The 20,519-nt window shown below is 46.5% G+C and overlaps 1 protein-coding gene across 1 annotated transcript; it reads right to left on the bottom strand.

Annotated features, from left to right (window-relative positions):
• Nucleotides 1-562: 562 nt before the first annotated feature.
• LOC138517063 (zinc finger protein 615-like) lies at nucleotides 563-19,959 on the bottom strand. Its single transcript, XM_069632573.1, has 2 exons — nucleotides 19,785-19,959; nucleotides 563-5,129 (listed from the first exon to the last, which is right to left on the bottom strand). Exon 2 carries the CDS (start codon nucleotides 4,591-4,593, stop codon nucleotides 3,505-3,507), a length of 1,089 nt encoding a protein of 362 aa, XP_069488674.1. The 5' UTR covers nucleotides 4,594-5,129; nucleotides 19,785-19,959; the 3' UTR covers nucleotides 563-3,504.
• Nucleotides 19,960-20,519: the final 560 nt, after the last annotated feature.

The raw sequence follows: 20,519 nt of genomic DNA on the forward strand, positions 1-20,519 counted from the left end.
ACTTCACGGAACCCCAGTAATACACGTTCACAGCTTGGCGTTTGCTGTTTGGCAGCCCTGTAAACTGGTCCAGGGTTAGCGCAGTCCTTTGCGCTGGATTGGGGATTTTGATGGATTTTCCTTGCGCGAGGGCGTTCTTGGGGGCGTAACTGGCGCTGCTGCAGGGTCGCTGCGCCACTCTGCGCCACGGCTGGTTTTGGAGGCTAAAATCCATGAATATGCTGTGCGCGGAAATCGATTTTAGCGCACGCGGCTGGCACAGACATTCGCATGCGCACACTGTGCGCCAGCCGCGTGCGCCACTTGTGCGCGAAATTCTATGAATTACCCCCTGAGAGTTTTGGAGGTTATTCTTTCAGAAAAGGTAATTATGTTATAAACGTTGAAAAGCAGCTGCACTTAGGTTCTTATTCTGAGGCTGATCAAAAAATGCGGAAAGTTGCTGAATCAAAATGGTAAAACCAGGTTTTGTGCGCGCTATTTGCTAGTGATTTTTTCTGCTTTCTTGTCAAAGGTTATCCTTACTTGATTTTTAGTGTTTAGTTAGACAAGACTCCTGATGTGAATTTACAATATCTTTATTTCCAAACTGTTGTTTTGTTTCCAAACTGTTGTTATATATAATATTTGTATCAAACCAAAAAGACCCTCTACACATGTTTCATTGTCATTATCTCATTTGACAGATCTTCAGGGACGCTGATTAAATACAACTAGAAATGAAAAGTAAAAAGAATAAGATAAATACTAATCTCATTTTTGTGAAAATAATATATTTTCAATTGTATTTGTCTAATGTTTCTCTAACTTTTTACCAAATGCAAAAACCGAAAATGAAAAGAAGAAAAAACCAAATTTGTATTGACATACCCTCAGATCTGGCTCGTAATACAATTCATTAAACACACCAACAAAACATATTCAATATGTACATTGTTTTTTTGAGTTTCACCCTTCTTCTTTTGTTTTTTTGGGGACACGTGATTCACATTTAAAAAAAGGGGGAGATCGGTAATTACTTGTGTGTACTAACCATGTTTGCAGCTTTAGGTATTCTAAAGATGTCTTGTTAGGTGTTACTACCCTTGCTTGAGTGTTCGTTTGGTCAAAATATATATCTTTTTGGTTGCTTCCCAAATGTTAAGTCCTAGAAAGTAAGGTAAGATTTCGTGTCACTAATGTTTTAATTATACATGCTAAGTTAAGGAAGCATTTCTAAAGATTGAATTAAAGTGCAGTCTAGCGCTTACCTTGTTTAGAATTCACCTCGATTTGTTGTTTTGTGTATGCAGCGTTCGGCATGATAACTGACATTTTGTTTTGCTATTCGCGGTTTATTCTAGATCTAAGATGGTATCGCAGTCACGTGTATGTCTTGATCACGTGATCTACCATCTTTAGTTGGGGAGATTCCATCGGTTCCAATGTGATTCTCTTTCTACTTTGTACAAGGTTTACTTAGTATTTAATAGATATGTGTCGGCGTGTAAGCCTCTATTTGTTTTACATTCCAATAATATAGTTCTTCTTTATAGCGGGATCACAGACTTGTGTACTATTAGTCACGTGAGCGCGAGTCTGCCATCTTGGAACAGGTTGTGTGCTCATAAAGACATGCCCACAGTTTCTCAATATAATAAACACATTTGTTTGATCATCCCCATAGGTTATTTTGTGCAGGGTGAGATGCCCTGGTTTTCTGTAATATTAATCATTTTCCAAGATAAACACAATGTAAATTGTAATCATGGGTGCAAAGGGTTAGACAGAGCAATAGCTTTTTCAATTCAATAAAAGTTCAACTTGGGTTCCAAAAAGTCCTTTACATGTCTTGATGTGTTTTGCCCATCTTTACTCAGGCAATTGTGACATCCTTCAGAGGAGATTGATCATCTCCCCTTCGGTGTTCAGTCCATTGTGGCACCAGTCCAGAATACAAATCTAGTAGGCTAGGTGGGAGAGTAATATTTTCTTTCCATAATAGCTTATGTTATTTTTGGTTGTTCCTTTGTGTTCAGTTAAGTGATGGTATCCCAATGGGTATCGTTGGTCTTTCTTAAGTATAGTTCTTAGATGTTCTTGAATTCTTACCTTTCTTTGTTTTGTGGTACTGCCTACATATATTTTTTGCAACTACGTTCAATGGCACATACCACCTATCTAGTGTTGCAGTGTATGAGATCTCGGATTTTATGCAGCTTTGCATTTGGTAGAAGTATCTCGGTCTTGCCATTAGAGCTGTCGGGACAGCTGACACATTTATCACATTTGTAGTTCCCTTTCAGCGTATCTGAGTCCTCTTCTCTGATGTTTGTAAGAGAAATGAGAGTGACTTAGTATGTCTTGGAAACCTTTGGATATGCGAAAGGTGATGTTTACTTCCTCATCCAGATAGTCTGATATGTCCTCATCCATTTTGAGGATGTGCCAGTTTTGCTTAAGAATATTCTAGATTAGTTTTGTAATTGATGAGTAGGTTGTGATAAATCTAGTTTTGTCAAAGAGTTTCTTAGTGGTCTTATTATCTGTGAGGAGTTCCACTCTTGTGCGTCTTGATCTTTTCTGATAGGTTTTCTGTAGATGTTCACTTTTGTATCCTCGAGCTCTCAATTCTGCAATAGATGTTTGTACATTTTTTTCATATTCTACTGTTTCTGTACAGTTGCATTTTATTCGGAGCATTTCCCGTAGGGGATATTTCTAATGATATGCTTCGGATGGTTGCTTTCAGCAAGTAGAATTGTGTTCCCTGCTGTTGGTTTTACATAAAGTTTTTGTAGTTGTTATAATTTTTCACATAGAGTTCGAGGTCTAGTAAGTTTATTGACTGAACATTTTGGTTGATGGTAAAATGTAGATTGTATGTGTTATTGTTCAAAAAGTCAAAGTATTAATTTAGGGCATCTACTGTAATGATTTAGGGCATCTACGCCTCCGTTCCAAATTATGAGAATATCATCAATGTATCTGCCCCAATAAACAATATCATTTGCTGTTGTAAATGCTTTATGTTGCCAGGCATATTCCAGTTATAAGAGGCTGACATACAGGTTTACATATGCTGGTGCAAATTTCGCACCCATCGCAGTCCTTTGTTGTTGACGATATATGTTATTGTTGAAAAGAAAAATGTTATTTCTCAAAGTGAAGTCTAGAATTTCCAGCAGCATATTGTTATGAGAATTATATGAGACTGACCTCATCTTTAGAAAGTAATCAATTGCTTCTATGCCGTTTTGGTGGGGTATGCATGCATATAAAATGAGACATCTAGTCTGAAATCAGTCTCCCAGTTGATAGCTTCAAGCTGCTGAATAACATGCTTTGTGTCTTTAATTTAGGAAGCAAGTCCTGACACTAGAGGTTGTAAGTAAGTGTCTATATATTTTGAAATTGGCTCAGTTAAGGATCCAATGTGGTTTAGGGTGGAAGATGGACTGTAGGAAAGGGCTGGGTGTATGCACAATAACTTAGACAAATCACCTTAAAGCCTGTATGCGCTCTCTAGTGCACAGTAAGATCAGCCTTCTGTGCAAACCTTTTCCCACATTCCGTGCACTCATGAGGTTTCCCAACTGTATGTGTGCTCTGGTGGCTAATAAGAGGTCCCTTCTGAGCAAACCCTATTCCACATTCAGTGCACTCATGAGGTTTCTCACCTGTATGTGTTCTCAGGTGGCTAGTAAGCTGCCACTTCCGAGCAAACAGTTTCCCACATTCAGTGCACATGTGAGGTTTCTCACCTGTATGTGTTCTCTGGTGGTTAGTAAGAACTCCCTTTTGAGCAAACCGTTTCCCACATTCAGTGCACTCATGAGGTTTCTCACCTGTATGTGTTCTCAAATGGCTAGTAAGCGACTCCTTCCGAGCAAACCATTTCCCACATTCAGTGCAGACATGGGGCTTCTCACCTGTATGTGTTCTCTGGTGGATAGTAAGATCACCCTTCTGATTAAAGCCTTTCCCACATTCAGTGCACTCATGAGGTTTCTCACCGGTATGAGTTCTCTGGTGGCTAATAAGATGTCCTTTCTGAGCAAACCCTATGCCACATTCAGTGCACAAATGGGGTTTCTCACCTGTGTGTGTTCTCAGGTGGCGAGTAAGCGGCCCCTTCCAAGCAAACCCTTTCCCACATTCAACACATAAATGAGGTTTCTCACCTGTATGTGTTCTCTGGTGGATAGTAAGATCTCCCTTCTGAATAAACCCTTTCCCACATTCAGTGCACTCATGAGGTTTCTCACCTGTATGAGTTCTTTGGTGGTGAATAAGATCTCTCTTCCGAGCAAACCCTTTCCCACATTCAGTGCAGACATGAGGTTTCTCACCTGTATGTTTTCTCTGGTGGCCAGTAAGCTCCCCCTTCCGAGCAAACCCTTTCCCACATTCAACACATACATGAGGTTTCTCACCTGTATGCGTTCTATGGTGGCTAATCAGATGTCCCTTATGAGCAAACCCTATGCCACATTCAGTGCACTCATGAGGTTTCCCTCCTGTATGTCTTCTCTCGTGGCTAATAAGTTGTCCTTTCTTAGCAAACCCTTTCCCACAGTCAGTGCACACATGAGGTTTATCACCTGTATGCATTATTTGGGGGCAGACAATAGTATCAATTGTGCATGTGTAAGGTTTTTAATCAGTTTTATGTGTCAGGTGCTTAATAAGAAGACACGTTCCGCTGAATCTTTTCCCAAATTCAGAGCTCAAATTAGCTTTCTCGTGCAAAGATCATTTCTGGTGACAAACACGATTTTTCCTCTGATCGAAGCATTTAAAAGATTCAGCACAAGGATACGCTTAGTTAATTCACATTTACAAATTTTTCACAACATGCTTCAGAGTGTGTATGGTTGTTTTCATGCCAGATATCCTACTCCCCAGGATTGAAAGAAAGACCAAGCTTGGTTACTTGATGTTACCACAAAGGGGTTCCTTGGACAGAAGCCACTGCGTATCCAACAGGCTTCTCAATCTCAGTTCCTGAATACGCTGAAAAGACAACTGGAGCCCAAACTTGCACAGTTCTACGATGCTTCCAAATACTCTTAACACTGAAGCTTTTCGCTACATCAGTCCAGAGAATCGAACAAGCACTGTTGTTGCATTTCTGGGGCGTCAATCACCTGTTAAAATAAAAGGAGATGCACATTATTAGTTTAAACGCGTTCATAATCTTAGGCCTCAAATGTAACAGGCGACTGGTTCTCAGCAGTAGTGATGCGATTGTTAACTCACGTAGTAACGTACAAGACTTTGATGAGCCATCTATTGGGGACAAGCACCCTAATGGGTGGCAGATTAGAGGTTCTCAATGATACATTATAACGTGATAGAGGCCATATGCAGCAGGAACAGTGGGTTTCATTTTTATTATGACCCTTTTCCTATCCAAGAGTATGAGACATAAAACACAGACTGGGCAAACAAGCATTTTAAGCATCAGGGTCATGCATATACTAGGTTGAAAGATCCACATTTCCATATACAAACGATACAGGCAGGTGTTTGACACTAGGTCAGCAGTTTGTCAAAAATCAAACATATGTTTGACCCATCTATTTAGTAATCACTGATGTATTCCTTACATTTAGGTAAATGTATATTGCCGCAAACACAGAGGCCGATAGAATGCAAATGATGTCATTAAGGCAAAGTGTACGGGAGGTATGGATATTCCATTGAGTGGATCGTCTAGCGTCAGAGATGTGCTCGAGTTTGGGTATGTTCAGTGCTGCCCTTAGTGGGATTTGGGATAACTTGAAGCTTGTTGATGTTCTTTTGGCTGGTGCCCAAATAGAGTGCATTACAATAGTCGACCTTTGAGAGCTAGTGCTCTGGCTAGGGTAGTACAGTTAGAGGTCGAGAGGTAGGGTCTGCTGGCATTGATGAGCTTATGATGGTGGCGGAAGAGATGGCATTGATTTGTCTGGTCAGTGTAAGGGAGGAGACAAGGTAAATCCCAAGAGTTTTAACACTGTTGGAGACAGAGATGTTGTTGCCGTCAATGGTGAATGTCTGGTAAAGTTTGTCGAGGTTGTCGAGTCTGGATTGGGAGCCTAGGGGTAGAAGCTCGGTCTTGTCATCGTTTAGGCAGAGTCCATGTTTGGACATCCATTCTTGGATAATGGAATAAATATTGTTGGGTACTGTGTTGTCGGTGGAGTAGTCGCCTGTTAGTGGGATGAGTATTTGAGTGTCATTTGCGTAATTCGTATAGATGACACCCAAATGGTCCAGAATGTTGAAGAGAGGTTTAGTAAACAAATTGTATAATGTGGGGGAAACACAGGAGCCCTGAGGGATGCCACAAGTGACGGGGGCCGGTTTGGCGGCAGCAGTGGGAGCAAAGAACCTCATGGATCTATTATTCAGGAAGGACTGAATCCAGGCATTTGCCTTGTCAGAAAAGTTAGCTGCTGAGGCTAAGTGTTTAAATAGAATATCGAGGTTTACCAAGTCAAAAGCGGCCGAGAGGTCGAGGAGGAGAAGAAGGGCTAATTTACCATTGTATTTAAGGTTGTCCATTTGTGTATTGAGATCGATCAAGGCCGTCTCTGTGCCGTGTTTGGTGTGGAAGCCCGATTGTCTTAGTCCTAGCAAGTTATTTTTCTCTAAGTAGTTCTGAATCTGCAGGTATGCAGCTCTGTCGAGGATTTTTAGGAGGAAGGGCACAGTAGTAATCGTTCTGTAATTGGTGGGGATGCTAGGGTCTACAGTGTGTTTCTTGAGTAAGGGTAAAACCCAGCAATCCTTTAAGTTGTTGGGTACTATACTGGATGTGAAGGATGAGTTTATCAGAGAGGTGATGAAAGGGGCAAGATGTTTGGCCGCATCTTTGATAACTGAAGCTGGGCAGATGTCGCCTTGGCATTTGCCTCTTTGGTAGTGATGGTGGAAAATTGAAATAGGTTGTTGTTGTCCATTTGTTTGGTATGGGAGGGTGAGATGGGATTGTCTGCGAAGGTGAGGCTTTCTTTCTTCGACTCAATTTTGGATTGTAGCATAGCAATTTTGCCAAGGAGTGCTTCTTGTACGTTAGTACACCAAGAGATGTCTTTGGTACATGTGTGTCTGGGATGGGAGATGGGGATTCAAGGTCTCTCAGGATGTTGAATAGCTCTTTAGTGTTGGATTTGGCTTTGCTGATTCTCTCGTTATACATGTTTTTTTTGGTTTGGATGATAGCTGACTTGTAGATATTGTAGGCTAAGGAATAGGATGTTTTATTGTTAGTGGAAGGAAACTGTTTCCACGCTGATTCAGCTTGTCTCTTGTTTTTACTGAGAGATTTTAATTCAGGTGTGAACCAAGAGTTGAGGTGCGCACGTGGTTTGGCTTTCCGTAATTTGAGCGGCGCTACAGTATTAATGGCCTTAAGAATGGTTATGTTTTTTGAGTAAGGGTAGGGTAAGAATGGTTATGTTATAAAGGTCTACTAATTCTGTGGGGTTGGTAATGGTAGGTGTGAAGTCGATGATGGGTTGGAGTAGAGGGATGAGTTTCTCGACTGTGATGTTTTTGCTGTTTCTTGTGAATGTGGGTGGAGTGTTGGGAGGGAGCGCTGGTGTTTGTTTATCTTTGTTGATGGTGAAGGTGATGAGGTGGTGGTCAGTCCAGGCACAGGGTGTGTTGGATAGGATGGTGGTGTTGCAATTGAGGTCCGCTATCCAGTCGAGGGTGCAGCCTTTGTTGTGTGTGGGTTGAGAAATGTGGTGGGTGAGTCCTAGTTCTGAGATAGTATTTGAGACTGTGCTTGCTTTGTCATCTTTCTCATCATTGTAACCCAGATTGAAGTCACCAAGAATAAGTATCTGTGAATTGGGTTTGGTGTGATTGGAGAGTAGGAGAGCTACGTCATCGTTAAATGAGGAGAAGGGGCCCGGCGGTCCGTCGAAAGGCATTGTCCGACAGATGATTGAGAAAGGTGAAATCAGTAAGTAACTGTGTTTCGTAAAGTAGGGAAGAGTGAATCCGGTGGAGGAATGCTAACGAGAAGGAGCGAAGTCTAAGGTCCCATAGTGAACTGTTTGGTAAAGTTTAACGAGAGTGAACCCGGCAGAGGGAAGCCAACAACCTAGAGCAAAGCCTGATGAACAGTTTTTAAAGACATTAAGAAGTTTTGAAAGCAAGAGGCATTGGAAGACCAGGGGAAGTGAGTTGTCCCCCTTGTCAGTTGCGTCCCACCGAGGTAGATCCAGAGGTGAAAAATCATCACCCAAAGTTCATTGAAAAAAGGTACTGTTTAATTGTTTTTTTTAATACGACTGGAGGGGTCTGCACCCGGAAGAGGGGTACCAAGGGTGAAGCCGTCACCCAAAGCTTATGTGGAACAGAACGTTGTGTTTGCTTGCAGAATGCATCAGGCCCTCGAAGGCAAGAGACTTTTGTTTGAAACGAGACTTAACCATCGAAAAACCTGATAGCTAGAACAGAACTGTTAGCTGAGAAGGCTTGAGTGTGTGTTGTGTGCCAAGGTCCCACCTTGTCCCGTGCTAAAAACGTGGGGAAGGGAGACACGTGGCAATCACATCCTGACTTATTATTTTTGAACACTTCTTTCTTTATTGAACCCTTATCCCACACACTTTGTGTAATTAGTTGTAAGGAATTGGCAATAGGTTTTTCTTAGTATAGGCCCTTTTTTTTTACATAACGCCACAAGGACTGCATTATTTCCCATTTATGGTCGACGCTTGCTCCCATCTTAGTTTTAGGTTTAGGTTGTTCCACCCTGCATTTACAGTTTAATAAACACCCTTGAACTGTGATCACTTTGTCTGTCTTTACGGTTGCCACCATGAGTTCCTTAAATACCCTACCACTGACTCACCAAGTGAACGCCATCTACTCCTTGGCGTAGTACACAACCAAATTGACAAATGCCTCCAGACCCTTCCTATCCACAGATAGCTGTCTAACCATTGTGTGCGCAGTTGTCGGCGCCAGGTTAGATTACTGTAATGTACACTTTGCTGGCACCTTTGCACACAACATAACTACAGACCATCCAAAACAATGCTAAAACAATGCCCTTAAGAGCGGCCCTGAACATCCCTAAAACAGGATACAAGTTGCCACACGAAGAGCTGTACACTGGCTCCTGATTCGAGAAAGGATAATTGTCAAAACCCTATTGATCACACACAGGTGTATCTCCAGGTCTGCACCACCCTAACTGTCCCAGAATATCTCTAAGATGCATTCATCTAGGCCGACTAGAACACCATACTTCCATCAGCTGGTTCAGCCCAAGTTTAAACGCTCCAAAGCAGGAGGATCAAGTTTTCCATCCAAAGCAGTCAAACAATGGAACTCCCTCCCACTTGCGCTAAGGGCAGAAGAGCCCTACTGGGTCTTCCGAAGATCTCTCAAAATCTGGCTGTTTGCATAACCTGGTCAGCCTATGCCTGACCTTCCCTCCTGGGGCATTACTGTCTGTCTGTATGTAACCTACAATTTTCTCCATTTCGGTCTGTATGTAAGTGTTAATTTATACGGTGTGTAAATACCAATTGCCAAACAGGCCACATGTAACTGGTACCTGCAACAGCGCCTCGATGCCCTTGGGGTTTTGCGCGCTTCATAAATAAAAAAATAAATACATGTTGCTGCCATATCCTCTACTTATGCTATGGTATGTGCATCTTCCCTGTTGCTGCCATATCCACTACAAACCGATGAAGGAAGCTCGCCTCGGCCTTCTCGAAATCCTCAGCCTCACAGAGCAAACAAAAGACCCAACACACGATAAATGTAAAGTCCTCGACCTAATCATCACTGCACTGTCTTCCCTCCACTACAGCTCTCCACACCCGCTTGACTGTTCTGACCACCTAGCCATGCCGTTCAACATCCTGCACACCACCCCAGTCAAGCACTCCCAGCAGAAACCCATCAGACAAACCTTCAGGTCCTTCAAGAACTTCCTGGTAGAAGCCCTCACAGAAGACCTCGCCAACCTCCACCTTACATGGACTGAACATGCTCAAGTGAACTGCGACTCTACTAGTAGCATGCAACGCCAGTCTTTCAGGCTCCATCGACCGACACACTCCCCTGAAACAACGCACCTGCAAACCAAAACCATCAGCACCTTGGTACACATAAGAATTCAACCTCAGCAAAAGAGTCATCAGGAAACAAGAGAAAACCTGGTGCCGCTCCAGGACCACAGTCAACCTGGCGAACCTGAAGGAACTCCGAGCAACACGTCGACAACTCATCAACACGGCCAAGGCCTCCTACTATCAGAACACCATAGCAGAAGCCGACAACAAAAGCAAAGCCCTCTTCAAAGTGGTCAAGCACTGCATCAACCCGCTACCCGCCCCTGCCACACCACATTCCATCGATAAATCCACTGCCATCAATACCTTCTTCATCAACAAAATCAGCAAGAGGTGCCAGCACATAGATATCAGCTCTGCATCTCTACCTGGAGATCATCAACAGCTCTCGAACTCAAGGCACCTTCCAATCAACCCTAAAGACAGGACAAATCCTCCCTCTACTAAAGAAACCCATTCTGGATGCAGACATCCTAGGTAACTATCGTCCCATCACCAATCTTCCCTTCCAAGGTAAGATCATTGAGAAAGCAGAAGGTCAACATCAGCAATCTCCTCCAGACCTACCAATCTGGGTTCAGACCCAGATGCAGCACCAAAGGTCAAGCCCTTCCTCCCTCTGGATAGCTTTCGATACACCGTTCAAGCAATGGTCCTATCGCACCTGGATGGTGGCAAGAAGTGTCCTGCACGCAGCCGCATGCCTCATCAATGGTCTATGCAGATATGACAACATCACCCCGGCCCCATCAACCTTCTCTGGCTCCCACTGCACGCACAAATCACTTTCAAGTCTTGCTTCATTATCTATAAGGCAGTCGCCCTCAAGTTACCCAACTACCTTGCAGTGAAACTCAGCATCTCGGGCGGTCAGCGCACCACCAGAAGCCAGGATACATGCAGGCCTGAAATCTGCTGCTGCAAAAATGAAAGGACCAGAAAACCAGCCTTCTGTGCCTATGCCCCAAGACTATGGAACCTCCTCCGCATCAGCATCAAACTTGGCCCCAAGCTCCTACAATTGATATATGATATGATCTGGCATTTATAACGTGCTTATACACAAGTGTTTCAAGGTACGAAGAAAATAACTCAAGACCCACCTCTTTAAGGAATCTCTCTACCTCAACACCTAGGCCATCACATCGCCCCTTGCACCACCTGACTTACTTAATGCTGCCCGCCCCTCGCCTCCCTGACACAGCTGTAACTCTCTTATGTATCCCACCCCGGCTGTATATCTGGTCTGGTGTTACCACTGAAAAGCACTCCGTTATGTATTTGTAGAGAGGCATACATATCACAGCAGTTACTTACCTTTTGTAGCCTGTGATCCTTACTTTTTACTGAACACCAGGACACGCTAATGAAGTGCTCAGGTCGGCAGAAAGCAAACAATCATATGATTAATGTATGTATAATAAGAATGATCTAAATTAAATACTCCAAGTATTTGCAAGACAGAGAAAATATATAATCCAAATGTGTAAAGAAGGGACTGCCGATCTCATCCTGAGCCCGTCTCCCGCCCCCACTATCATAACCAGATTGTCTCCAGAGCCCTGGTTGGGACGCCTGCTCCTAGTTTACCCCTCACTCTCTGGCCAGACTGCTTGGGTCCCCTCCCTTTACCCACTTGTGAGGCAAAAAACCCTGTGATCATCTTTGACTCCTCTCTCGCCTTCTCTCCACACATCATGGGCTTTGCCAAGAAGTTCAATTTTCAGCTTCTTCACCTAAGGGGCATTCTACTTTTCCTCACCTTCCTCCAGAAGCTCAATGTCTCTAGAGCCCTGGTTCTCTCTAGGCTTGACTACTGTAATAGCCTCATCCTCAACCTTCCTCTTTCCTCCTTTTGCCCCACCAACTAATCCAGAACAGGACTGCGAGACTTATCCTTGGCCTCACACCCAGGGACTGCATCTCTCCAGCCCTATTATCTCTCTAGTGTTTTCTGGTGACTGCAAATATCAACGTCAAGGCCCTCTGCATCATCTACAAGGCTGTCTGGGGCCGGGTACCTTTCTACATCCAGCTCTATCTCCCAAAAAAAACACCCAGCCAGAGTCCTTTGGTCTTCTGGCACCAACTCTGTGCAGGTCAAACGTTTCTCCAAGAAGAGAGTGGGAGGTAGATCCCTCTGCTCGGCTGGCGCCTCCCTCTGGAACAGCTTTCCTCCCCCTTAGACTTGAAACAGATCTTCCTAAGTTCCGGAAATTTCTCAAGACCTACCTTTTCTCCTCTTCCTTCCCTCTCCCCCTCCTGTGCTAAACTCTCCATCTACCTCTGGACTGGTGCCTGTTCCCTTCAGAGTCATACAAGGGCCAGACCACCCCCTACACGATGCTCCCCAGCATCCTCTTCCTGCCCTTGCCCTTGGAATGCTTCTTCTTCTTGCTCTTGTTAAGATGACTTCAGAAACCCGAAGCAGCTGATTTCCATCTATTAAGATGATGTTTGCCAAAATAAGCACCTATCAGCCATCCACATCCACTAGATCTCATACCACTTCCCCGTCTCCCGAAACAAACTGAAGCAGGAACCTACACTGTTAATCCAACACCCCTCTTTTCCAACTGAACAGATCAGATAACCCCTGTACAACCACTCATCCTGACTCTGAGCAATTCCCGCTGCACATCAAACCTCACACAGTCCAACATATAATGAGGCACCATCTCTGGGCACCCGCAAGCTTCACACGCCGCTGATGCAACTCTACCCATCAAACACTTCCAACCCTGCATGACCGACCCTAAGGTGATTCAAAATAGTTTCCTCCCTTCGTGTCAACTCCACCCCCCTCAAATGCCCGAACCCGCACTTCCCTGCACACTGCATACAACTGCCGCCCCTTTGTTCCCATACCCCACTGATCCTGCCACAATTCCTTAATTTTTCCACGCACCATCACCTGTACCTCAGCCACACTCAATGGGACTTTCACATCCACCTCCCCCAGCAACGTGGCCCCATAAACAGCCTGATCCACCAACTCATTACCCAAGACCCCACAATGACTGGGAACCCAAGCCAACTCCACCACAGTACCCTCTACAACACAATTCTCTAATCGCTGTCTAATGAGCACAACTATATCCCTCCGATCACAATTCCCGTCCTCGAATCCACAAACACCACAACCCTAGCCAACTGTTTCCCCATAATCCGAAGCACCGCCATATTAACAGCCATCAACTCCGCCCTGCAGACGGATACATCATCCGACAATCTAGCCACCCAAAACTTCTCATCCACCTGAACATAGCAAGCCATACCAACCCTGTTCCTCTCTGGATCCCTGGAACCATCCGTATATACTTGAGCACCAACTTTCCCCCTCCACATACTGCACCGCCAATCTCTTAATCACCCCTCTATCACCACCCTTCTTGATCACCACCTTGGCCAAATCCAAACAGACAATTGGATCATGCTGCATCCAAATCAGCCCTACAACCATATCCACATCTTCCACCATACACATCCCCTCCACTCCCCAATCGTTTCACCAGCCCATCCGCATGGAATGCAAAAGTCCCCCCTTTCCTCTCCCAACTCCCACTCTTATAAGCATGCATCCAATTAACCTCCAGACACTTCTTCACATAATGCCACCAACTGAGGGACTTACAACGCAACCAATACCTAGCACTCAACTCCTGCCTTCTCAAATTCAATGGCAACATCCCTGCCAACACTTGCACAGCCTCTGTGGGGGGTGACTGAACAGTCCCAGTCACAATTCTCATTGCCCTTGCCTGGGCACCATCCAACACATTAAGCTGAGTCCTACTATAACTGCACTACAGCTGAACTCCGAACTCCAGTACACTCCTGACCAACACCCCACATACACCATCATCATACTCCTCTGCCCTCCACCCCACTCCTGACCCGACACAGTCTTCAACAAATTAAGAAGCTGTTTACACTTTGCCACCGTCTTTTCCACTTGCAACTTCCATGACAAGCGCTCATCCAAGAACACACCAAGATACCTGAATTCCGACACAAGGACCAAGCTGTACTTGATATCCAAATTGATACCACTACGTCACCTGTTAAACAACATACACACTGTTTTAGAGGAGGACACCTTAAAACAGTATCAGGTAATATTATCCCCACCAAAATAATCGCTGTATATATGGTCGTCGGGAACAGGCATAGGCAATATTTTTAGTGGGGATAATATTTGGGGTTATTGGGAGCGGAGGTTGCGGGGGTGTCCCCCGCTCCCTTAAAAATAATATGGGGGTTGCGGGAGTGTCCCCTGCAGGTTCCATGCCTTAATATTGCTGCAAAAATATGGCGATATTTTTGTATGGCAATATTTTTGTGGGGATAACCCTTAAAACCCCAATCCTGACACCACCTTTCCATTACCTCCAAAGCCTCCTGCAACCTTCCTTGAATCACTCCTCCCACCTTACCCCTAACCCAAGTCACTCCATCATCTGCATAGAATCCCACCTGACAACCACACTCCCAAACTCTCTCTATAAGGCCATGCACCACTACAAGAAACAAAATAGAGCTGATAAAACTACCCTGGGGCATCCCATTTTCCATCAAAAACTCCTGGGACAACACATCCCCAACACGCACCCGAAACACCCTATTCATCAGAAAATCCTTAATCCAGGAACATATCTTCCCCTCAACACCGTTCTTTCACAACACAAATAGCAAACCATCCCTCCACACCATATCATACACCTTCTCTATATCAACAAAGATCTCCCCCACCATTTCCCGACAGGACAATGCCTCCTACACATCTGTTGCCAACGCCACAACTGCATCCATTACGGATCTAGATTTACGAAACCCATGCTGAAACACGCTCAGTCGCTGCTCCGACTCCAGAAAGTGCACCAGACAGCCACACACCATTTTTTCCATCACCTTGCACAAAACAGATGTCAAAGCAATGGACCCACACAAACCAGCCAGCTTCCCCAATTTATTTCAGAATCGGCAGGGTGACAGCTCTCTTCCACCCACTAGGCAGTGTACCGTGATCCCACCCAACATAAAACAGCCGCAACAACTCCAGCAAGCACTCAAAGTGAAGGACATATCCATACTGGATGTCCATTTGTTCACAACATTCAGCGCACCCTGATTAACAGCCATGAACTCTGCCATTTTCCGCCTGTACACCAGAGAATAATTTTCTGTTCTGTGCACACCCCCAAAATACTTTCCAAGTGCCTCTGTTCTACCACCATCATCCACCATATCACGCCCCTTATCTGTAATCACCGAAATCCGAGTTCCACCTCTCGCCTGCCTGGACATACGCTGAAACCTCACCCACACCTTTGACAAACATTTATCACTAGAGAGAGTACTACAAAAATTCCTCCAATACTGCCGCTTATGACATCGAATCACCCTCTGCGCCAGTGCCATGGCTTTTTTATAGGCGACAATGTCTGCCTCCGCTTTAGTATGCATGGCCTTCCGCCGCTTCCTTTTTCTATTCTGAAAAACCGCTGTACATTCTGACGACCACCACGGGATCTTAGGTTTCCCAGAAGAGCTTACCTCGAGCCGGGGCCAATTCTGCCACAACACTCTGAAAGATGTCCTGCAGAGCCAAATCCATCTCATCCACAGTGGGTGGCACCCCCACCCCCTGAGCATCACCCAACCCCAACACACACATCAACCTGCTACACCCCTCTCCAAACTTCACCCAATCCAAATTAAGGAAGTTACACCCCATCGGGGTAGGACTTGACGACTTCACCACCCTGACACCGACCTCTACGGACATAGACCCATAATCACTCCCCATCTCCCCATCCCTCCTCAGTTTCCAAACACATTTAGAAACCATAGACGCTGATACCCAGGTCAAATCCAAACGAGACCCCATACCGGTATGAACATCAGTCCTAGTATGCCCCAGCGAGTTCAATAAAACAAGTCCACACTCATCAGCCAGCACCTCCATATTATTGATATTGATATTTTATTTCTATCGCACTCGTACAAAGTGTTTCAGATTAGCCCCATTAACATCTGTCACAGCACTATTCCACAACGTATTGTGACAGTTAAAATCCCCACAAAGAATATATCTGTCACGCTGCCCCAAGGCCTGCTGCAAAGCTCCCACATCAAGAGGTCTACACGGATTGTAGAAATTCAAAACCACCAACACATCAGAACCCGTAAATAACCTCACGCCAATCAACTCCAACTCCCCTCCAAATTCAAGCACAGAGCATTGAATACCAATCTTGACCAAAATGCAAACCCCTCCCCCATGACCCGCCACTTTATCTTTCCTAAACAACACATAACCCAGAAAACGAAAATTAATACCCTCTCTCAACCACTTCTCCTGAACACACACAACGTCAAAATCACCCACTTTCACCAACTCTTTCTTCAACTCCTGCCCATTCGCCAACAAACTCCTTGCATTCCATTGCCACAACCTCAGACCCCTGAACCACCACTCATCATCTTATGTACATCCTTATCTGTGAGAATTCCAATCCTTAAATACATCTTTGCTGCCTTCACCACCAACTGTAACCTGTCCGATTTCGATTGACAACCAGCTGTCATATTAATAGTTGCGATAATAAAACACAACATATCTGTCATTCTGATAGTAACACCCCATCCAATCACCCTCTCAAACCCCAAAGACTGAACCTCTCCCACCTCCACCTGCTTCACCACTGCAGCTGGACTAACTACAACAACCACCTGCTCCTCCCGCACCTTCTGAACTTCTGCTGCATAACTGATGTTTTAACTCACCTTAGTGCTCACAACCTTACGGGCCTCCACCTGTGCAACACACCCCCTAAAAGAAGCAACATGATCCCCACCACAATTGCAACATTTCGGTGTACAAACCGAAACACACTCCTTAATATCAAGGGGACCACCACACTTACCACGCCTCTTCTCCCTCCTACAAGATCGTGCCATGTGACCATACTCCTGACCCTTATAGCACCTATGGGGACTGTGACATAAGGCTTCCCCCGAAACCTCTGAAACCCCAAAAACACGTGCTCTGGCATCTCACTCCACCTAAACAGAATAGCAACAGTCGTAGAAATTACACTGCCATCAGGATCTTTCCTACCCAGCCTCCAGACCTCCAAAAGCCCCACCTCCTGCAAGGAACTCACAATATCCCTGTCATGCCCACAAAGAGGTACCCCATAAATTACTCCCTTACACACCGCACAACCCTGTTCTGACACGGAAACAGGATGTCTCCCAAGTCGTCCCAAATCCAACGCCTTGTTCCTGGTCACCTCCCCACACCCTTAACCAACAAACGCCCCCACTAATTACCTGGGCAGACTGCACAGCACCAATCCCTTTCCAGACCAACTCAGATACCACAAAAGGGCTAACAACACTAAGATCTTGATTGGGCTTTGCCGACTTTATGACTACCGACCAACCTGACTCTGCCTCCATGGATTCAACTGCAGCCTCACACTCACCCACATACTGCTGTCCACCACCAGAACCTCCAATGCCCTCTACCCTCCGATCCACAGGGGATCTACTCCGAAGCTCTGCCCCACTGTCATCCCCAAGAGACCCCAACTTCCTCCTCCAAACATCCACACTCCTCCCAGCATCAACACCAGCACCTGCCAAACCCTCTGCCAGAGACTGGTGACAACCACCTGTACCCAATTTCCCTTTCCCACCATCACTCTTGCCACTCTTCTTCCCACCTTTACCCCCTGGATTCCCAAGGGACCCCCTAGTCAGATGCACCACCACCAATTCTTGCAGACCCATGGGTCCCCGTACCGCACAATGTATCACTCCTCCCAGGCGCAGGCCATACGCCATCTTGCACCCCCACACCACTGCCCGTGGCCCGTCTCCAGAGTATTCTCCTGCCCACTCATAACAGTGGGCAGGGACACCCACCACACACGTACCAACCACCAACTAGCGTGTCACTTTCGACCTCCCCAACACCGAACACACACACAGCTCCCTCCTGCAACAAAGCATGCTGCCTTTGCAAACAAAACGGCCGCCACTCCCGTAGCAACCCGGCACGTCCAACATGTGCCTCACCCTTCTTCCTCAAAGTGCTCTCTCCTCTGCAAAAATCGGAACTCCTTGCATCCAGCTCGCACTGGCAGCAACCCGGAAGTCCCATTGCCCTTGGAATCCCTTTCCTGGTCCATCCCAACGTAGACCGCCTGTCCACTGCTCTCCTCCTCCCCACCCCACCTCTTTCCACTGGCACTTGCTTGCCCCTGACCATGGGGGCAACACCCCACTTCTGCAATTCTCCCTCTATCCCTCCTCCCCCTGCACTTATCACCTTGTCATGCCCTGCAGGGTAGGATTGTCAAAAGACCAATATAACCGTTCCTTTGTTTTTATGCTCTTGATTTACCATGTCCCCCACCCCCTCCTTGTTTTGTGGCACCTGGAAACACTGTGTTTAGGCGCCTACAAATGTCCAAATAAATACACCCGCCCCCCAACACATGCACTGCCCCCATCACATGCACTGCCCCTCCCCATCACATGCACTGCCCCTCTCCCATTACATGCACTGCCCCTCCCCATCACATGCACTGCCCCTACCCCATCACATGCATTGCCCCTCCCCATCACATGCACTGCCCCTCCCCATCACATGCACTGCCCCATCACATGCACTGCCCCCATCACATGCACTGCCCCCCATCACATGCACTGCCCAACCTCATCACATGCACTGCCCCCGCCCCCATCACATGCACTGCCCCCCATCACATGCACTGCCCCTACCCCATCACATGCACTTCCCAACCTCATCACATGCACTGCCCCCACCCCCATCACATGCACTGGCCTCCCCCATCACATGCACTGCCCCCATCACATGCACTACCCCCATCACATGCACTGCCTCTCCCCCATCACATGCACCCCATCACATGCACTGCCCCATCACATGCACTGCCCCTCCCCCATCACATGCACTGCCCCTCCCCCATCACATGCACTGCCCCATCACATGCACTGCTCCCATCACATGCACTGCCCCTCCCCCATCACATGCACTGCCCCACCCCCATCACATGCACTGGCCTCCCCCATCACATGCACTGCCCCATCACATGCACTGCCCCCTCCCCCATCACATGCACTACCCCCATCACATGCACTGCCCGACCTCATCACATGCACTGCCCCCGCCCCATCACATGCACTGCCCCCGCCCCATCACATGCACTGCCCCTCCCCATCACATGCACTGCCCCTCCCCCATCACATGCACTGCCCCTCCCCATCACATGCACTGCCCCTCCCCCATCACATGCACTGCCCCTCCCCCCATCACATGCACTGCCCCTCCCCCCATCACATGCACTGGCCTCCCCCATCACATGCACTGGCCTCCCCATCACATGCACTGCCCTCCCCCATCACATGCACTGGCCTCCCCATCACATGCACTGCCCAACCTCATCACATGCACTGCCCCCGCCCCATCACATGCACTGCCCCATCACATTCACTGCCCCATCACATGCACTGCCCCTCCCCCATCACATGCACTGCCCCTCCCCCATCACATGCACTGCCCCCATCACATGCACTGCCCGACCTCATCACATGCACTGCCCCCATCACATACACTGCCCCCCATCACATGCCCTGGAGAAATGCTTAGGAAGGGGCAGAGCACCTGTCACTCACCTCCAGTAAATGATGCCATTATCACTGCTTCACCGTCTGTGAGGCGTTCCCATTTCAAAATATAGGATTTGAGCTACAAATGAGGAACAGGGAAGAAGAGGTTCCAGGATCGCATTCCCCAGAGCGGGGTAGTCTCACAATAGAGCCGGGCTGCTGTGCTGAGATACTGATCACCGGAGCATGCGCAGAAAGGGGACAAGGAAAGAGCATGCGCCAGAGGGGCACAGTTTAAAAGCAACGACTGGGGTGCATTACGAAGAGCCTGCGTATTAAAGAATCAAGATACACATGCGCACTGAGAAGATACTGATCGGACGCCAAGCGTGCGCAGAAAGCGCACACTGTATGGAGCGTGCGCATTGAAGAGCCATTATGCGCATGCGTGGGGCTACAATACTGTACCTACAAGCATGCGCAGAAAGGAAAACAGGAAAGTATGCGCCGTAAGGATCTACGCCCAAAGTCAATACTGGAACCTGTAAAAGAGGCGCATGCGCAGAGAGAAGAGAGCACACAAAATAAGAATGCTTTATTTGCATTAAGGCAAGCACTGCAGATCTCGGGAGAATCGTGTCTTTCTCATATTTGGGCAATATTATTATAAGTAGGGAGAGGTTTTGAATTGTGTCCATATTTTTCACTAACATGAGCAGTTCGGATTACACTGGATGTTTTATATTTGATAAACGCTAAATATTCAGCCGCTTTTTCTACTGTTTTACAGAGTTAATCTAC

The sequence above is a fragment of the Ambystoma mexicanum genome, chromosome 6q (assembly GCF_040938575.1).
Source record: "Ambystoma mexicanum isolate Mex_15411 chromosome 6q, UKY_AmexF1_1, whole genome shotgun sequence".
NCBI lineage: Eukaryota > Metazoa > Chordata > Amphibia > Caudata > Ambystomatidae > Ambystoma > Ambystoma mexicanum.